This window comes from Lissotriton helveticus, chromosome 7 (assembly GCF_964261635.1).
Source record: "Lissotriton helveticus chromosome 7, aLisHel1.1, whole genome shotgun sequence".
Classification (NCBI taxonomy): Eukaryota; Metazoa; Chordata; class Amphibia; order Caudata; family Salamandridae; genus Lissotriton; species Lissotriton helveticus.
Window position 1 is genome coordinate 401,987,527 of NC_136068.1, and position 17,580 is coordinate 402,005,106.

The following is a 17,580-nucleotide window of genomic DNA, read 5'->3' on the forward strand; positions in this document are numbered from 1 at the left end:
TACTTGCATTTAGCAGTGAGCACACGATGAACATGGAAGGCTTGAAAAATCCCCGATAGCAGAAAAATATTATTTCTAAAGGATAATGATACATGGGTCATGGAAACGAGTTTTTCCAAAATTTAAATAACACGAAAATTCAGGTGCTTTGATTGCGCCAAGTATCAATTCAAGGGAGGGATTGCTAGGAAGAGTAAAACAAACACACCGGGATCAAAATTCTACTAAAACAGATCATCAACTAGAGAATCCCAGATTGCCATTCACTGTCACCATTATAGCTCTTATAAACCCTACAACCAATAAGTATCCAAGCTCTGCAAAACAAGTTGAACAAATTACGCTTTTAAGATTTTCTTGTAGGAAAAAAAAAGGCCACAGTATAAATCTATATTGACAGGGTATCCTATAGGCAGCAGGTAATGTTTGCCACTAAAATGTAAATTCCTGCACAGGATAGACAGACAGATTGATTTTAAGGTAGGCTGGGAGGTACCTATGAAGATAAATGGAGTTGCTTAGCGTCTCCCAGGTGTCGGAGAGCTGGGTCTGGGCATGTAAAATAGTCTTGTATGAGAATGAACTGCATTAGCTACCTAGTGCTAAGGTTGTGCCTACTAGTTTTAACTCGGTCTTTCTGAGGGTTTGTACCTGTGCACTTTATCTCTTGTTCTCTCTCCAACTCCCCCACCTTTTTTCTCCGCCCTCACCCTCTTCTCTCCACCTCACACTCCTCTTTCTCCCCGACACGACCTCCTCTCCCTTTCTCAACGTTATCTTTCTCTCAACTCACCCTCCTCTTTCCACCTCACCAGCCTATCGCTGTATTTAATTATCCTTTGTATAAAAAAAAATACCTTCTCCAACCTCACCCATCCCTCTCCAACTTATCTGTCTACAATTCACCCTCTTTCTCGCCGTCCTAGTCTCCACCTCACTGTCCTCCCACAGTATTTGACGCTATTCACCCTCACTGCATCATCATCATCTTCCCTTCCCCGCATACTCTTCTACCTATTGCCCTCGCCACCTCTCTGCTTCACCTTACCTAACTCTTCATCTGACTCTTTTCTGTGAGCATCACCTTTAATGCTGCTGCCTACAGGGTAGCAATTCTGTCTATGTAATGGAAGCTTGAACTACTACCGTACAGGTAGCTGTGCTAATGTGGGTGCGTAAAATCGGATTTTGCACTGCGATGCCCTATACCTATTTTCACTGGTGGCTCCAAACATTTTGGACAGCGGCACCACCAAGGTTTGGATTATACAGTATACTCATGAGCACACACTAGATCTAAAAGGCATTGGTGGCATGCACATTCTAAAGAGGGATTAAGAAGTTGTGCAACTTTCTAAACTGGTTGACAGTGCCTACTATTGCATATTTAGCCCTAGTAGGGCAGTTACAAGAGTAATCAAAGTTTGTAACCCCAGCAGAATGGACAAAATAACAGATGTGGCCTGTGTATGCCCTTAGCTGCCCAGTTTTCCAATAGTACAGCTTCAAAGATTGACAACTCGACTTCTAATTCATTGGCTAGTCTCTCAACCAATATTTAGCAGTCAGTTCCTTGAGATGGATGTATTTAAGGGGAACAAAAATACAGCCTAAGTGAGTACGCCCAAACTGGACTCTCTCCTAAATTGTGGCCTTGTGTGTTTTATTCTTTTCCCCACGTCCCCAGTAGCCTCTCCTAGTCCCAATCACCATTACGATCCCGCCCATTACTCTTTGTGCTCTTCTGTTCTACCTCTCTCCTTTAGACTCTTCAAACTCCGATAGCCCATCCACACCACTTATGATTTGGCCCTCACCCTCCTTTCCTACTATCTTTCTTTATCATGATCCTCCACCTTTACCTACTCCTCTACAACTACATACCTCTGTTGCTCCCTCTACGGACAATCCTACCACTCGCCATACTCCCATCACCCACTTTGACCATCCTTCTCCATCATCCTACTTTCTCAGACTACTTTCACCCACTTCACACGCCATCTTCATCATTTTCTCGATTACGACAACCATCACCCTACTAATGCTAATAGTCATATTTATTCTTGTCTTTTCCAATCACTCTTTTACTCTCGTTTTAGCCACCTTTCCTTAACACTCTTTTACCTTATCCTTCTTTTTCATCTTCCGTTCCCTCATCCTTTTTTTTAATCTTCATGCTCTTATCTAAACACCATTCATTTTTCATCTCTGTACCCCATCCCTATTTTCTCTTGTTGATATAGACTTTTCTTTATTGTTTTCGTTGCCCTTTAGAGCCACTGTTGTGAAAACTGTGGATGTGGGTGTTTGAGAACTTCTAATACAAAAAGACCACTATACGCACAGTTACAAGTGCAAATTAAAGTGAGTAGTGCATTTCACCTTTCAAAATGGTCCAAACCTCACACAGACCTAAAGTTCAAATAAAGTTTTCTATCCAGATCATGGACACCTAGAAGCTCAAAGTTATTACAATTAATTGCAGGACATGAACGTTTTTTTATAGCCCTTGCAGTCCCACTCATGTCGGAAACAGAAGGCTGATATACAAGATTTGAGCCTGCGAAGCCACAGACTGAAGCAGGGGCACAGCAGCAAGGGCACTAGCCAGCTAGGTTATCAGTTTAGGACAACAGGGAACGCACAGCTCTATCATCTATTTATCTACTCATGTAACACCAAGAGAGAATTGTTGGGAGACTAAATGCACTGCAACCAGGGCCCCAAAGGGTGGTGTCTGTGCTTTAAGATTTTGGGGAGGACGCATATCTACAGGTTTGCAAGGACGTCAGAGTTGTATGTTCCTGAGAACAGACACAGGAGTGTGCCTCTTTATCAAGAAGCATAGCAAGACATCCTCTTTTTCGTGGTGATTCGGCCTAATTTCGAGACTATTAGGCGGTGATTCACTAGTTACCATTGGCATGGTGAGTCCTTACCTTGCAAAAAATAATAAGAATTGAGGTGCACTCATCATTAAACCAAGGGTGCTGCTCTACGGTATTGTGTTTGGCTCACACAACCAGGAGCTATACTGTTAGGAGGGAAGCAGGGTGACCCTACTTGTAGAGAGCACTGTTCCTACAGGGAAAAAGAGACCCTTTTCCGGTACTATAACTACTACTTCACAATAATCAATACTTTAGAACATTATTAACATACACATTCAGTGTTTTTATTTTTTACATGTATAAGTGGTGTATCCATTTTTACTGAGAAAACACAACACAAATATTAGTCTTTTTGTACATACAAGAAAATTTAGAGCAAATAAATATCAATTGGTACTTTCACAGTGAAATGAGTTGAAGACCATATGTGTTGCTGGCTCATCTCTTTGTCAATTGCGGAAACATGATTTATAGTCACTCATAAAACTGTTGACTCATTTTTCTGATGACATGGTGCCCAATGCATTTCGGGACCTGAAGGTACCCTTCGTCAGGGGCAGATCCTCTGTAATCTTATGTGGCTGTGGAATGGATTCCTATGCTCTGAGGACAGAACCTGACAAAGTCCTAGGTACACGATAACTGCACTGCTCAAACATGTTATGGTGCGAATACTCGCCCGCTGTTGTGGTGAGCCCAGAATTATTCGGTGAAGTGCAAAACGACAGGCCTTTCAGGACAAAACTGCGTGAGTCTCTACGGTGCAACGAGCACTGTCTGCAAAAGCCGTATAGCGTGCAAAGTATTTTATCTGGACTACCGTGTCTTTTTGATACTGCCAAGGAACCCGCAGTTTAAATGCATATGAAGGAACACAAGCGGCGTGTGGTTACACAATCGTTTTGTTGCCAAATCTGACTGCTCGAGGCTACCTCGAGCAGGCAGATTGTGTTCCTTCATATGCAGTTATCGTGTACCCTGGACTTTGTCAGGTTCTGTCCTCAGAGCATAGGAATCCATTCCACAGCCACATAAGATTACAGAGGATCTGCCCCTGACGAAGGGTACCTTCAGGTCCCGAAATGCATTGGGCACCATGTCATCAGAAAAATGAGTCAACAGTTTTATGAGTGACTATAAATCATGTTTCCGCAATTGACAAAGATGAGCCAGCAACACATATGGTCTTCAACTCATTTCACTGTGAAAGTACCAATTGATATTTATTTGCTCTAAATTTTCTTGTATGTACAAAAAGACTAATATTTGTGTTGTGTTTTCTCAGTAAAAATGGATACACCACTTATACATGTAAAAAATAAAAACACTGAATGTGTATGTTAATAATGTTCTAAAGTATTGATTATTGTGAAGTAGTAGTTATAGTACTGGAAAAGGGTCTCTTTTCCCTGTAGGAACAGTGCTCTCTACAAGTAGGGTCACCCTGCTTCCCTCCTAAGAGTCTTTACCTTGCTCATGAATTGAAAAAAATACTGAGTCTGCTTTTGATTGAGACTGTGTGGATTATGACTGAACTATTTAGCAGTGTTAAGGTGGCACAACGTCCACATATTTCCAAAAGCATAGCTCTGCCACAGGGGGTCCCTCAAGGCTCCATTTTGAGCCCCACTTTTTTAAATCTGTATGTCGCACCCCTGGCAAAGATTGTGGAACGACAGGGCATCACCATTGTGCCATATGCAGACGACACGCAATTGGTGGGGTCACTGTCACACACCTCTGACGGAGCAACCATGAAGCTCTCCTCGTGCCTGAAGGACTTGGCCTCCTGGATGCCATAGAATGAATGGCAGTAAAACAGAATTTGATGGTGGGGAAATCCCCCCTCCATTTGGTCATTGGCATGGTTGCCACAGATATTGAGCCCTACTCCTACTCCAAGTGAACAAGTTGAAAACCTAGGAAAGTGGTTGGACTACAATCTGTCGCTTGAGGCACAGATCGGCAAGGGGGCAGGGAAGTGCTTCGGAATTCTGAGAATGTTACGAAAAACTCTGGACGTACTTCCTACCCCAGCTAGGAAAACCCTGGTCCATGCCTTGGTAACATCTCAACTGGACTATGGAAACTCTCTTCACTTAGGAGTAATTAAAAAATGCCTTCACAGACTACGATGTATCCAGAATGTGGCAGCCCGCCTAGTTCTGAAGCTGCCGAGGAGAGCATCTACGGGGAAGTCTCTCGATGACCTGGACTGGTTGCCAGTTGCAAAAAGAGTCCTTTTTAAAGCTCTATGCACTAGTCACCATAGCTTACAGGGCAAAGGTCCGAGTTATCTGCATGGCTTACTCAATTCTGTATAATCCTACACGCCATCTCAGATCAACTGGGACCGATCTGGTCAGGGTCCCTAGAGTACAAAAAGCTAGAATGGGTATGCGCACATTCAGCTATTTGGCAGCCAAAAATTGGAACGCCCTTCCTCTTTCCCTCTGCTTGAAATCTTCAGAGGCTCTCTTCCGGAAGAAACTGAAAACATGGCTGTTCCAGGTATAGGTCCCTTACTCTGTCCTCTTTCCCTGTAGAGTTTTGTCTTAGCACGGGGACACACCAGTTGGTGTAACCATGCGCTTTATAAGTGCTATTATTTTATCGCTGTATCCCCTGGCTACCCTTGGAGAAAAAGCTATTACCCTTTTTGGGGCTTAGTTTTATTTCCCTCGCCTGAAGAAGGTTGACCTCGGAGAGAGGTCTCTACCAAAACGCGTGTCGGCACTTTATGGACCAGGATATTTGGACATGTATTATCTGACAACTTTTGATTACGCAGAATAATTTGACATAACTTCATTGTCTTTTTTTGGTCCATTGGCAAATAACTATTGTTGCTATGTGAAGTCGGTCAGGCTTGTATGATTTGAGTGAATGGTAGTTTGAGTGAGATGATTTAGGAGCTATTGTGCTTCCGGGGGTTCTATGATTAAAAGCTACTACGTTACTCAAAAAAATGAATGAATAATACAAAAAATGTCAAACTATCCTAGAGGAATTTTTTTTAAACTTTGGGCTGTTTTTGTGACGCATTGCACATTTACACTTATCATCCAATATATTCTATGATTGTGTTACCGGGCAGGTTTTAGGTCTGTTTTTGTTGACTGGTATTTTTCCTGTAAACCTGCAGGTAGATCGGATTACATGTCCCTCTTGATCTTCGTTTGATACCTTGTTATTAAAGTAACAGGCTAAGCCTTCTGCGAGCACCTCAAGAGACTGGGAATAGGCGGAACCGTGGTAGCTGCCCAGGAGAGACTCCAGTGCTGCCTATGTATCGTGGGAACTTTCTATGCTCCTGTCCCAGTATCGTTGTTGAAACTTGCCACCTGTCTTCTCACTTCAGAGATGTCAAAAAGTGTGGCACTTAGTGTTTTAGCATGTTGTGCACCAAATTTATAACTAGCATTCCTGCAGAAACACAACAAAACAAACCTCTACTAAGGTATATATTCTGTTTGAAAGGCTTTTCGTTTACTATTCTTGAGATGGCAAAATCAGATGTTTCTGCGATATGTCATCTCTCACGCGCTGTATAATGGGAGCCGAAGGCTGCTTGACATATAGCGTCATCAACCCTGCCAAGTGGCGCACATCAAGGGTTAAACCAAAGCCTTTCAGTGCTTCTCCCTGCATAGCCGCACTGAAATCCATTAGTCACGCGTTTAAACCTCCTCCCTCTGTGGCTTCACTGGATGCTTTCAGAGTGCTGTTGTACATTTATTACTGGCATGAGAAAACGTGGGTCTAGCTTGATTATAACAGTAGTCACTTTAACACTAACCGTCGCTAAAATAACACACCAAAATAAACAGACTTTTTTCCCCAATGTATTCCGGTCCTAAACCAGCTACGTTCTTGGTCTGAACATGGTTTTTTTTAAACTAATAAGAGTAAAAGATACCAAACGCTTCTTTCTAAGTCACAAGAATTATTTTTTTACAAATAAATATTATTTGTGCAAACAAGTAATATGTATGAAGTAAAATGGATTCAAATTCATAGTGCAAATGAGTAACGCTCCGTCCAAATGTTTGTCATATGATGTTAGCTGCCAACAAAGAAGGGAGACGAGAAAGAAAAATGAAGTGCGAGCGATGAGAGAGGGGTGAGGAAAAGAATAGAAACAACAGAAAAGAAAGACAATAGGGGAGCTGAATAGAGGAGAGAGGGAGGCGACAAACAGAGGAAAGAGGTAAGAGGATAAGAGATTCCAAGGAAAGTGAAAGGGAGACAGTAAAGGAGTAGATTGAAATTCGAACACAGAGGGAGAAACAAAAGGACCATGGATGAGGAGAGACAAAGGGAGGAAGGCAGAGTGAGTTGGAAGAATGAAGGGAGAAAGAGCAAAGAAAAAAAAAAAAAGTAGAGGAAGGATATAGTTGAAAGTCTGTTGGATGATGCACACCAGATGCCCGCCATACAAATTAGACCAAAGAACATGCATTCTCTTCAGGGGAGCACCCCTTCCCCCCACTGAGAGATTAGCTCAAAAGGATCCTCTCGAGCGTCGTAGAAAACTTCCAAAATCTGACTCGCCGGGCATAGGCCCAAACCTACGCAGCTTCATGCACTTTCATACGTAGGGCCCCGTTGTCCAAGTTGAAGTTCAATAAGTAAGGGATCACATTGATCAGTGTAAGCAATTAGAGATGTAAAATATGTTCCATGTAACCCGTAAATGATGGAATTTATCTCAACGTTACGAAGATATAAAACCGAATAAAGATTCACTTGAAGAAAATAAGCATTTGCAATGCAATAGGTCTCGCATTTACGAGAGTACGAGCTATTGGCATTGTAAATGACCATGCCTTTTATTTATGTGTTATTTTTAAAACAAACAAATAAAAGATTGTCATTTACAATGCCAATAGCTCATACTCTCGCAAATGCAAGACCTATTGCATTGTAAATGCGTTCGCGCCCATACTATAAAACTTTTTATAAAGCGTTGGGAGACAGCGTTGCAGGCAGGACAAAGCTATTTGAGAAAATAGTGCTCGGAGGCTGTAGTTAAAGCCTACCGTAACAGGGTGTCACCATATGAGGTTACAAAATTAGAAAAGGTGGTAATGAGGAGGGACTGTAAAGCCTACTGACCAATGAACAGCCACAGTTTACAGTGGACAATGGCACAAGCCAATGAAAAATATGGGCAGAGAGTGGGCGGAGCTTCAAGTCCCTACCTGGATACAGCATGCCTCGCAGAGCAGTGCATGCACTGCCCAGGCTCGAGCGAAAAAAGGAGATAGATGAGGAGGAAAGAGAGATTGAGAGGGGTGCAATGGAATAAAGTGGGAGAAAAGTATAGCTACAAAAGATAAGCGGAGAGAAGGACAGCAGAAAAAGGTTGGAAAGATGAAAGGGAGGCGAGGTAGAGACAAGTACATTGATGTCGAGAGGAAGAAAAGAGGGAAAATGAGCAAAAAACTAGAGTTTAAAGATTGGGTAAGTGGAAACATGGCATAAGTGAGAAGAGGAAGAAAGTAAATGGAGGATGGTGAAAAGCGCAAGTGGGGGAGGGATGTTTAAAGGACATTGAAGAGAAAAGGGGGAACTATGTTATCAGATCCTTCCTGGTCTGTAACAAGGGAGGGATTGAAAGGGCATCATACACACAATTGTGTCAATATACATTTCAAGAAAGTCATCTAATCCTATCTTACCACCTTGGTCAAGTCAAAGTGCTTCACAATTAGTCTTGCAGTCCAGCAATCTTGCACCTGGTTGGAAGCTGTGCAGTGGTCAGGAATCCTCCAGCTTCTTCTGGAGGTGCTTAATCTGAAGGAATGGAATGTATTTCACCCTAGGGAGTTTATGTTGTGGATGGGTGCAAAGGGCAGATTGGTTCTGGTTTTGTTGCTTCTTCTTGGGTGTTTTTTTTTAGGTTCAGTTGTAAATCAGACACTAGGCCTGCCTACATCACGAGCAAAAGAATGCCCCATACTGCCAAGGATCACCTTTGAAAGCCTGGGGAGCTTAAGGTACTCATAACACGGACATCAAGCTGCTGAAAGTCCTTGGGGGAATGGTATGCATCTGCACATGCCAGTGCCCACTATAGCAGTCAGTCGTTTACTGCAGATGTGTACGTTTATTTTGCAAATGATGTGACTGATATTCACTATTTTGGTCTTAAGTCTTTCACTAGTGCAGTAGTAACACAGCAGGAAGCACACATGTTGGTACGGTAGCTGCTATGTGCCTTGTGCGTGTTTAGAAATTGATTGGTTAGTGGCCTGGTATAGGCACTTTAGTAGAGTTGCAGATTTTCTATGGCAGTTGCTAGACCATTACAGTGACAGGCTGCTAAAAAACATAAAATGTTACTAGACCTGCAGGTCTAGTAACTTAAATAATCAGCCCTATTATAATGCCCCCAATCCAGAAACTGGTTTCAAATTATATGATCATGGGCAAATATTTTAATTCACTGAGCCATTTTCTTCTTTACCACTTATGAGAGCACCTTGAAATACATGAGATCAGCATATCTGCTGTACAAAAAAAGTTTGAATTATTATACTAAACTTAACTCATATATACTACAAATCTAGCCACATACAATACATATGACCACTGACTTGCATCTTAGTTCATTAACCACCTTGTCATCAGGGCGGAGGCAGGAATGTTTCTCAAATCATGTTTTTAAACTGTCACTTTTAATACATACCAGAAGCATGAAGTGGTAGCACACTTATTTACAATCAGCAGATTTTCCATTGAAATGGCCACATTTCCCGCTGATAAAACTATAGAGTGTACAATGTTTGGAATGAGTTTCTGCAAATATTTGGCATTTGCACATCACCAAGTGTTCTGATTTGTTCTGCTCCTACTTAAATCTTTGTTTGCATCAGACTTCTGTGTTACAAAAAAATGTTTTATCGTAATTCCTGATCATGGCTCGAAAAATCCACTCGTCAAGCAAGATTTATTCAGGACAAGCTATCTTTAAGGACTACTCACCTTTTCTGGCAAGTTGAAAATCCTCCAACTTCAGGGAAGTCAAACTGACTTTTGCCCTCTGTCTCTAAAATCAGAGCAAATGTGACAAGATAATATTTAAAAGCATCTTTATTGCTCACAAAGTGATAGGGCAATAAAAATGCCAGTAAATCTTGTTATCTTGAAACATTTGCTGGCTTGCAGAGACAGAGGTCAAAAGTCAGCTTATCTTATTGCATTTATTTTTCTTTCTGTGACTTAAGTTAAAAGATTTTGTAAAGTGAACCCTGAACCCTGTGACAACTGATCTGTGCAAAGCATGTTAAATGAAATGCTGGAAGATGTCAGGGTTTCTAACATTTAACCACACTGCACCAGAGCACACTCGATCACTATATCTATAATCCAATGGCAAACCAGTATGAACTTCTCAGTAGCGAAAATTATGGAAACAACTCCCTTGTAATATGTTTCCAGTGAGTCCTTGATAAACAGTCCCAAGAAAATGCTTCAAAGAATACTTCAGCCACACTCCAAAATCAGGTCATTTCATTTTTATTTCCAAGATAAGCGAAGACACAGCAGCAGCCGACGCGCTTTTCGCCCGCAGGGCTTTCTCAAGTCTCAAAGATAATTATCCTGTTGGTGAATAAGATATTTGCTGTCAAGAGGATATCCAGTTTGATGAAAAAAACTTTTAAAGCAGTGTGAATACACAGTTCCCTATGAAGAAAAAAGCAGTGTTACGCCGTTATTGGCGACACGGAAAGGCTTATAACTGCGGGTCTGCGAACGTTTCCTCGCGGCCCACGAAAATTCCAAGTAATGCTGAACGGACCTTGATACGTCCGAAAACCTGTATTACGACGGTCCCAATTCTTATGGCCGATTCCAAACTGAACGCGAAGGGTTTCTAACAACACTGAAATAGCTAGGTGAACAGTTCAAACATTTCAAATATATTTCACTAGTTATGAAGACCCATTTTTGTAATTCTGTGGTGAAAATAATATTTTATAGCATCAAAACTAATTGGAACACTTTTACTTGGTGATGTGCAAATTTTAAATATTTTTGCTGAAACTCAATTTCCAAAAATTGTTTATGTGCCATTATCAGTAAAACTACGTTAGTGGGAAAGTGTTATGGCCATTTCAATGGAAAATATGCTATCTGTAAAGGACAATGCACTACCACTTCATGCTTTGGTAATATATTTATGAAAAGTGAGTTTTTAAACATGAACTGGGAATTATTATTGCTCCTACCCAGATGGCAATGCTATTAGTGAACTAAGAAGCAAGCCAGGAATTGTGTGTACCCTATATATGGGCTCGATTCTTGTTTTACATGGAGAAAAGATTTTGTCTAGTAAATAAAAAGGTTTTTTTGTGCAGAAATAGTGAACTTGCATATTTGAAGGTGCACTCTTATTTGGAAAGAAGGAAAAAGGTGGATCCATAAGACAAACAAGCATTTACAATGCAACGGTTTCGCCTTTGGAAAAGTTTGAGCTATTGGCATTGTAAATGACAAAATTTGTATTTATGTGTTGGTTTTGAAAACAGATAAATAAATGGCATTGTCATTTACATTGCTAATAGCTCTAACTTTTCCAAAGGCGAAACCGTTGCATTGTAAATGCTTGTTATAGACTGGCAATAATTTTTTCCTCATCTGACATTTCCCAAGAGCGGGAAACACACAAGCGGGAAAGACGGAGAAAGATGAAAAATCTGCCAACAAGAGAGAAAACAGGAACCTGTCAGAGTGAGTTAAAGGTGCATTTAGTTTCTGGGGAATTAAAGAGGTCTCCGGTCGATTCAGGTCTACTCTGCCTTAGTGTTCGGCGCGGAGACATCTAATAGCTGCAGCCATGAGCTTCTGGGCAACTTATTTTACAAATTAAGCACTGCGCATGCCCCTGTAAAGGATATAGAGGATGGCTTCGGAGTGATCATCTTGCGAGGGTCACAGTCCCTGAGCTGTGTCTCTTGTTCTCTGTTTAGGGGAATGTATGTGCCTGCCTGTGTGTGCTTATCTCTCGATGTGTCTGTATATCGTGCTTATCCATGCCTGTCTCGACATTAGAAGTGAGAAAGCCAACAAACGAATTAGGAGATCCAAGCCAAGCTACGGGTCTGGCTTGGCTCTAGGAGCCTGTACACGAGTCATGACTAAGATTGCCTGGCAAACCATGTAACTAACATAATGCCATTAGGTCTCTTCAGATTTCCAAAAATATATGCCGAAGCGTGTGATCTTATATTGGATTATGCACTTTCTGAAATTTATTAAAAAGTGAATTTTTTGATCTTTGAAACATTCCTGCCACCTCCCCACCATAGCGACAATGCCATTTGTGATTTAAGAGGCAAGTCGGTTGTCCTCTCTAAACTATGTCTCCTTTATTCCTTATTATAGATGGAATAACGCAATATAGACAACTAAATTAAACACGAAAGAAGTTTTTAAACAGCGCACATCGCCAACTCATGTATTTCAGGGCACTCTGATAGGCAACAAGGAGGCACCGTGAAATAAGATATCTAACCGTGATCGCATGATTTACCCAAGAAGGAAGACGGACCGATCCCAGGTTTTCTAGTTTCTTATTGCACAATTCAGCCACTAGGTGATATGGTATCTCTTTCTCTTCCTCGTGCTTACATCAAAGGCTAATGGTTGTCTTTAATTCCTGGCGCACGAGGTTAGAGCGTGGGCGGCAGGCAGAGACCACATGAAGGCTTCGCTCGTTTTGGGTTCTAAGTTTCAATAGGACCTCGAGCTGAGCCCAAGCCAAGCATCTCGATCAAGCCTCTGGTTCGACCCCCCCCTCTAGAGCGCATTTCTCTCGCTGAGAGAATTAAGATCTTGAGGTGCAGGGACAGTGTGAGGAAATTGTTTTATGCACTTAAGAAAGTGGCCAAACCCGCCCTCTTCCTCAAGCACTGAAGCCCATCCCCCTCCCTGAGGCTGTTGGAAGTAAAAGTGCGCTGGCACCGGTGGAAGCGCCTGAACGTGTGCCATATGTTTTTGTATCACTGGAATACAAAAGTGATGCACAAAATATAGGGATTATAACTATCCCCTTTCTGCTGCAGTTTTGACCCCACCCACTGCGCACGTTCATACTTTGCCAAACTAGATGAGAACAGAATTTGGTACCCACTTTCGCACTACGTTCACCAGGACGCTGCAATCCTCCTGCAGCCACGTAGCAGATGATGACAGCGAAGATCCAGGGGCGCCGCCGCTTGTCTGGCCCGTTGATCGATGGAAAACGGCACGCGGGCCAGGAGACTGCTGCAGCATTGACAGAAACTAAAGTGAAGTGCGTCTCATTACGAAGCGAAGCCGGCCAGGCCAGATCCCGCGCACGCAGAAGATGCCCTTTAAAGATTGCTCACAGATCTTTCCAGTGAGCGAGATGTTACGGGCTCATGTCTCTGTCCAGGGGGGGAAAGCTGTGGGGGCCGAGACATAGGAGGAGCTGCATTGTGTGCGCCGAGGATATAACCGCTGCCCAAAGCGAAAGGAAGTCTTCTAGCACAAGCCAACATTTAAGAAGGCCTGCGGGGCTGATTTGAGGGGGCGGGAGTGGACACGGACGGCGGGAGGGGGCGGGAGTGGACACGGACGGCGGGAGGGGGCGGGAGAGGACACGGACGGCGGGAGGGGGCGGGAGAGGTGCACGGACGGCGGGAGGGGGCGGGAGAGGACACGGACGGCGGGAAACGTGCACAGGACAGCGAGGGGGGGGCGGAAAGGCACACGGAGGGGGCGGGAATGGACAGCGCATCAGTGAAAGGGGAGGGAACGGGAAAAAACGTAACTCCGCCCTGGGAAAAAATCTCGGGAACGCCCCCGAATCTGGTCCGGCCTTGACGGACAGATCTCTGTTCCAATGGCTAGCCTCCATTTATGGAGCTAGCCAATGGGACAGGGGGGCGTATTCAATTCTCCTTACTGGAAATCAAGAGATTTCTCTTAGCTCCGCCCTCCAGCGAAACCTAAAAATGTGCCTTAGATCACACATTTTGAGACCAGTTCACTGGTCAAGTGCAATACAGTTACATCGAGTAGATTATTGGTTACTAGACCTGCAGGTCTGGTAAAACGTGTATGATTTTTCAAGCCCTGCTGATACGTTTTAAAATACTTGTACTAGTCATTTACAAGCTGTTTAAATGTTGTGTGTTAGAAAAAACTGACATCTTACAGCCTTTATTTTCACAATGATTGTCAGACAACTCACTTGACAAAGACCTCCAGCATAAGATAAGAAACAATTAGTAAAAAGAAAATCTGACATTTGACCTCTGTCTATGAACAGACAGCAAATGTGTTGAGATAAAAATAAGATCTAAAGATGTCTTTATTGCTCATTCACTTTCAGAATGAACAGAGCACCTGTTCCTTTCTGCTTAAGTTCACTTGCCAGAATAGTGGAGTGGCGTGCTAAAAATAGTGTGATCTGATAAAATCTGGCTATCTGACTTGCCATAGCTAAGGGGCAAATAGATTTAAAGGACTGAATGATCTAAAACCCGCTTACAATACGGGTAAATGGGGTAATTTCTGATATTTATATCATTACAGAAACTTAACTAATTTAATCTACTCACTAATAAAGTGTCACTCAAAGTGTCATACTTAAGTTGAAGTGTCTCACATATGCACCCTGAAAACATTAAAATGTCACACATATGCAAAATGAAAACTTTGCAGCCATGAGTCACCTGTTATATATTTGCATTATAATAGTCACATCCCCTTTGACTTTAACTGATCCCCAGACTTTATGTACGTACCCCAAGGGTTTGGTGTTATTCTTGAAAGTTTAAACAATTAGGGTGAGAAAAATAAATAAGACTACATGCCCACACAAAACACTAAGAAATACAAAAATAATGTTTTCTTTTTGTGAATGGACCTTGGGGAATGGCAAGGGCAACCTTGGGGAAAGGATGCCGTTGGGCTTCCCTCTAAATCTAAGTCTGTGCTGGTAATAAGGCCTAAAATCCCCATGTTTAAAAGAACTGCTGTACTGTGCACTATTTAATTTAGTTAGTTGTGTTTTACAGGAGCGTTTCCCTGGTCTCAGATTAAAAAGTGATTCTTGCTGCCAAGTGCCAGAATACCTAGACGTTCTAGTAGAGTGACCAGATTTTGAAAACCAAAAACCAGGACATTACGCAAAGCGTCAAGAGGCACTACGTTATTACGTCAGCCATGGGGCACTAAAATGACTTAAAATGACAGTGCACACCGACACAGACAATGCTCTAAGAAACTAAATTAAAAACACCTTTCAAACGCTGCCTCATAGGTGTCAATTAAAGTGTGTTCCGACAAGAGCGGATAACTCGTCCTGACTTTGAGCACGTAAAAAGCAACCTCCCTCCGTTTTCAGTCAATGCTCTCTAAAAACAAGAGCTAAACGTGTTAACAGATGGAAAATCGGGGGCGCCCAGTCACCTCAAGTGCTGGCAACATATGCACAGCCGAGACGCAATGGATGCAGGTGCGGAAAAACGCAGCTCTGGGGTGTGTGCTAGACAGGAGTGGATTGGCGACACAACCTCAGGTAAAATGCAACAATGGGGCAGAAATTCGCAAAACGCAGTATTTTCTGTGACGGTGACAGTGCGCACCTGGAACGATATGCAGACTAAAGTGGGAGCTCTGGGGCTGAAAACAGAATTCATTGCAGTGTCAGGCGGGGTGTGTAGTGCTGGGCGAGGGAGTTGTGCTCAGGCGGGTGTGTAGTGTTGTTGGGCGAAGGAGTTGGGAGGCGCAGAACAAACTGAAAGGATCAAATTGTAATCGATATTGAATGCAGCGCTGGGGTACAGAGCAGTGCTGAAACACAGCACTGTTTCAAGGGGTATAAAGTTCAGTGCTTAGGCAGCAGGAAAAGGATAGGGACTTGCTTAATCCTTCGCTCTCCACTCCCTCCGTTCTTACACTGCTCCGTTGCGGAACCCCTTGATCACAGCAAGTGCGGCTTGGTATTTCTTCTGCTGCAGGAGCGTGTTCAGTGTGTACAGACATGTGCTCCACAGCTGCCGCAGAGACATGACTTCTCCGCTGCAAATCGGTCCGGAACGAAGCTGGTTTACATAGGCTGCGCGCGCATAATAGAAGAGACTGTACAGGAGCAGGTTATTATGGACATAGAGGATGGACTAGAATCGTACGTAATAGACAAAGAAAACAGACTGACATTACACATTAGTGGCATATTTATTTTTTATTTTTATTTATTTAATGCATTTTTATAAAGCGCGAACTTTACCCGAAGGTGTCAGAGCACTGTACAATAACACCAGTTACGTTACATGAGAGAACTGTTGCAGGAATAGAACAAACAAAAATAGCATGCCATAGAGTCGAAGCAACGCAGGCAAAAGGCACACAATCTCAAGCACAGCATGAACAGACGGTACAAGCAAGAGTAAGAATAAATATGACAAATTTTACAATGACTAAAGAACTTCATGGCGAACAATACCAGGCCATAGAATCAAAACAAGCATTTACAATGCAATGGTGTAATGAAGTAAAAGCGCACACAAGTTTGTAGTGTAACACAAGACTACTTTATTCCGGAGCGCCGGGAGAATTCACTTGCCTCTAGCGGTCGGCGCCAAGTAAACAATATGGCCGCCTTCCGTTTCCTGTCCGCCCACATCCTGTTCCGGGGACGGAACACTAGAGCGCTACCACATATCTCCCCCCTTTATGCAATAATCAAACAATGTACAAAAGTCTTACTTCCAGTCCATATCATAGTCCTTGAATCTCTCAGGTACCTTTACTCTTCTTCCTGCTCGGGTCTCCACTCTCTCACCAATTCTCTCTCCTCCTGTCGACTTGCTCTCCGTCCGCTCTCTCGCTCCTTCTTCTTCTTTTCTGTCCCCCGCTACCATTTCACTTCCTTCTTTGCTTCTACATCTTTCCTCTATTGTCTCTCACTCCTCTCTTTCTCCACTTGCTGTTTGTTTCCCTGCTCCATCGACGTTCTCTCCTTGCTTTCCTCCACCTTCACTTTCTCCTTCCTCGAATACATGCTCTGCTCCTTCTTCTATTTCCTCTTCCCACTTCAGTATTTTGCTGCACTTCGCCATTCTGTCCATAGACCATACCTTTCCGTCGCTCAGAAGGGCTGACCGGGCATAGGGCTCTACTACCTTGAGGGGTGGAGAAAACTTGCTTTCTCCCTTTCTCTTCATGATGGCCAGCTTTACCCTAACCCAATCACCCTTGTCTAGCTCTGCATCTCGGGTGTTTCGTCTCTTGTTGTAATGGGCCGTGTAGACTTCTTGTGCTCTCTCTAGATTCTTTCTGACCACAGCTGGTGACCACTTGCTCTGTACCACCAGCTTCCTCCATGCCGTGTTGTCTTTCGTGAAAGCTTCCCTACCTCTTAAAATGTTGAAGGGGCTGTAGCCTGTGCTCCCAGGCGTGATTCGGTAGGCCCAAATCATCTTCTCCAACTCTTTCTCCCAGTCCAGACCATCCTCAATGGCTGCTTGTATAGTGCCCATTATCACACGATTGAAACGCTCCACTTGGCCATTTCCCGCGGGGTGATAGATTGGCGTGTGCTTCACTTCGATGCCGTTTCTGTTGGTAAAGGCAATCCACTTCGCCGAAGTGAATTGGGGGCCATTGTCGCATGTGATGATCTTCGGGATGCCTTCTCTGACAAACG

At 43.1% G+C, this 17,580-nt stretch overlaps 1 protein-coding gene across 1 annotated transcript in view; it reads right to left on the reverse strand.

Moving 5' to 3' along the window:
* The window catches only part of PXMP4 (peroxisomal membrane protein 4), a 121,412-nt gene extending 105,404 nt beyond the window's left edge, over positions 1–16,008 (reverse strand). The window contains exon 1 of the mRNA XM_078652275.1: positions 15,831–16,008. Coding sequence (XP_078508401.1) covers positions 15,831–15,943 — 113 coding nt within the window. The 5' untranslated portion in view covers positions 15,944–16,008. The remainder of the gene's footprint in view (positions 1–15,830) is intronic.
* Between the last annotated feature and the right edge of the window lie 1,572 nt (positions 16,009–17,580).